The sequence below is a fragment of the Sciurus carolinensis genome, chromosome 11 (genome assembly GCF_902686445.1).
Source record: "Sciurus carolinensis chromosome 11, mSciCar1.2, whole genome shotgun sequence".
Classification (NCBI taxonomy): domain Eukaryota; kingdom Metazoa; phylum Chordata; class Mammalia; order Rodentia; family Sciuridae; genus Sciurus; species Sciurus carolinensis.
The window spans coordinates 5,743,330-5,744,888 of record NC_062223.1 but is presented as its reverse complement, the minus strand read 5'-3'; the positions used below and the strand labels follow the sequence as shown (position 1 = coordinate 5,744,888).

General features: G+C 71.9%; 1 protein-coding gene across 1 annotated transcript; it reads left to right on the top strand.

Annotated features, from left to right (window-relative positions):
• The first annotated feature begins 327 nt into the window (after nucleotides 1-327).
• Nucleotides 328-1,559, top strand: Phlda2 (pleckstrin homology like domain family A member 2). The gene has a single exon (XM_047517303.1). It carries the CDS (start codon nucleotides 544-546, stop codon nucleotides 937-939), a length of 396 nt encoding a protein of 131 aa, XP_047373259.1. The 5' UTR covers nucleotides 328-543; the 3' UTR covers nucleotides 940-1,559.

Below are 1,559 nucleotides of genomic sequence, written 5' to 3'. Positions count from 1 at the left end.
ACCCTGCTGGGGCAGGACCATTTCTGGGGAGGGTCTTGGGGTGACCTGGAAAGCGACCCTGAGGAGGACAGATGGCTTGGGCTTGGGAGGAATGAGGCGGGCCGCGACCCTCCGGCCCCAGGAGCCCTGGAACGGCAGGGCCAGATTTCGGGTCGCCTGGGCGTACGGTCCCGGCCCTACTGTTCCCCTTCCCGGACCAGTTCGGGGCCCGCGGGCGCTTCCCGGGGCTTCCCGGCCGTGAGTCACCGTGGGCAGGGCGGGCTGCAGTGCATTCCTCCGCGGGGCCGGCGCCCGGGTGGGGTGGGGACCGGGAGTCACCCTGCCCGACCAGGCAGCTGGGACGTCGCGGGCAGGAGAGGCGGCCCTGGACTGACAGGGGCCGACGAGGAGGCCAGCCCCGGAAGGCCGGCGGGGCCGGGCCGGCCCAGAGGGCCCGGGGCGTGGCCTGCGGGGGCGTGACCGCGGGGCGGGGCCTACATAAGGGCCAAGCCAGCCGCCGGGCGCACAGCCGGTGCCGCCGCCGCCGCCCCGCGCTCGCCCGACATGAAGACCCCCGGCGAGGTGCTGCGCGAGGGCGAGCTGGAGAAGCGCAGCGACAGCCTGTTCCAGCTGTGGAAGAAGAAGCGCGGCGTGCTCACCCCCGACCGCCTGCGCCTCTTCCCCGCCGGGCCCGGCGCGCGTCCCAAGGAGCTGCGCTTCCACTCCATCCTCAAGGTGGACTGCGTGGAGCGCACGGGCAAGTACGTCTACTTCACCATCGTCACCACCGACCGCAAGGAGATCGACTTCCGCTGCGCCGGCGAGAGCTGCTGGAACGCGGCCATCACGCTGGCGCTCATCGACTTCCAGAACCGCCGCGCCCTGGAGCACTTCCGCAGCCGCCAGGAGCGCGCCGCGCCCGCCGCGCAGCCCGAGCCCGGGGCGGCCCGTGCACCCTGAGCCCGCGCCGCGGCGAGTGTCGCCCCGCGCATCCCGGGCGGCGGCGGGCCGTTCCCCGGGCGCCCTCGGGGGTGTGGGCCGCGATCCTCGGCCGGAGACCCGCGCCCGTCGGAGCACGTCAGCTTCAGGTCCCGAAGGGAGGTCTGACCGCCTTGGGGACACTTCGAGAGGGGACCTGGCTCCGCACCACCGCGGCGTCTCTGGGGTGCGCGGCAGGAGCGACCCTCGCCCCACTCGCGTCGAAGTCTCGGGGACCCGCAGGCTGCGCCCCGACCCGCTCTGGTACGCCTGCCTGACCCAGTCCTCTCCCCACAGAGCCACCCTGGACCGGTCTGGCCGAACTGGCCGCATGGCGGTGTTGGGCAGGAGCCCAAGAGGTGCCCGGGTCGGCGGGAGCTCGGGCGGGCGGTCCAGCGCTGGCCGCGCGGGGACAAGGCGCCGCTTCCGCGCCCCACAGAGGAGGACCTTCCCGCGTGCGGACCCTCGCCCCGCTGCGCGGGCGCGCTAACTTATTGGACTCTATTTATTTTGATGTTATTTGTCAGACGTCCTGTCTTTAATATTTTGTTTTGCAATCATGTGCCCATTCCAAATAAATGCCTTGCGCAGCTCCTTTTCTA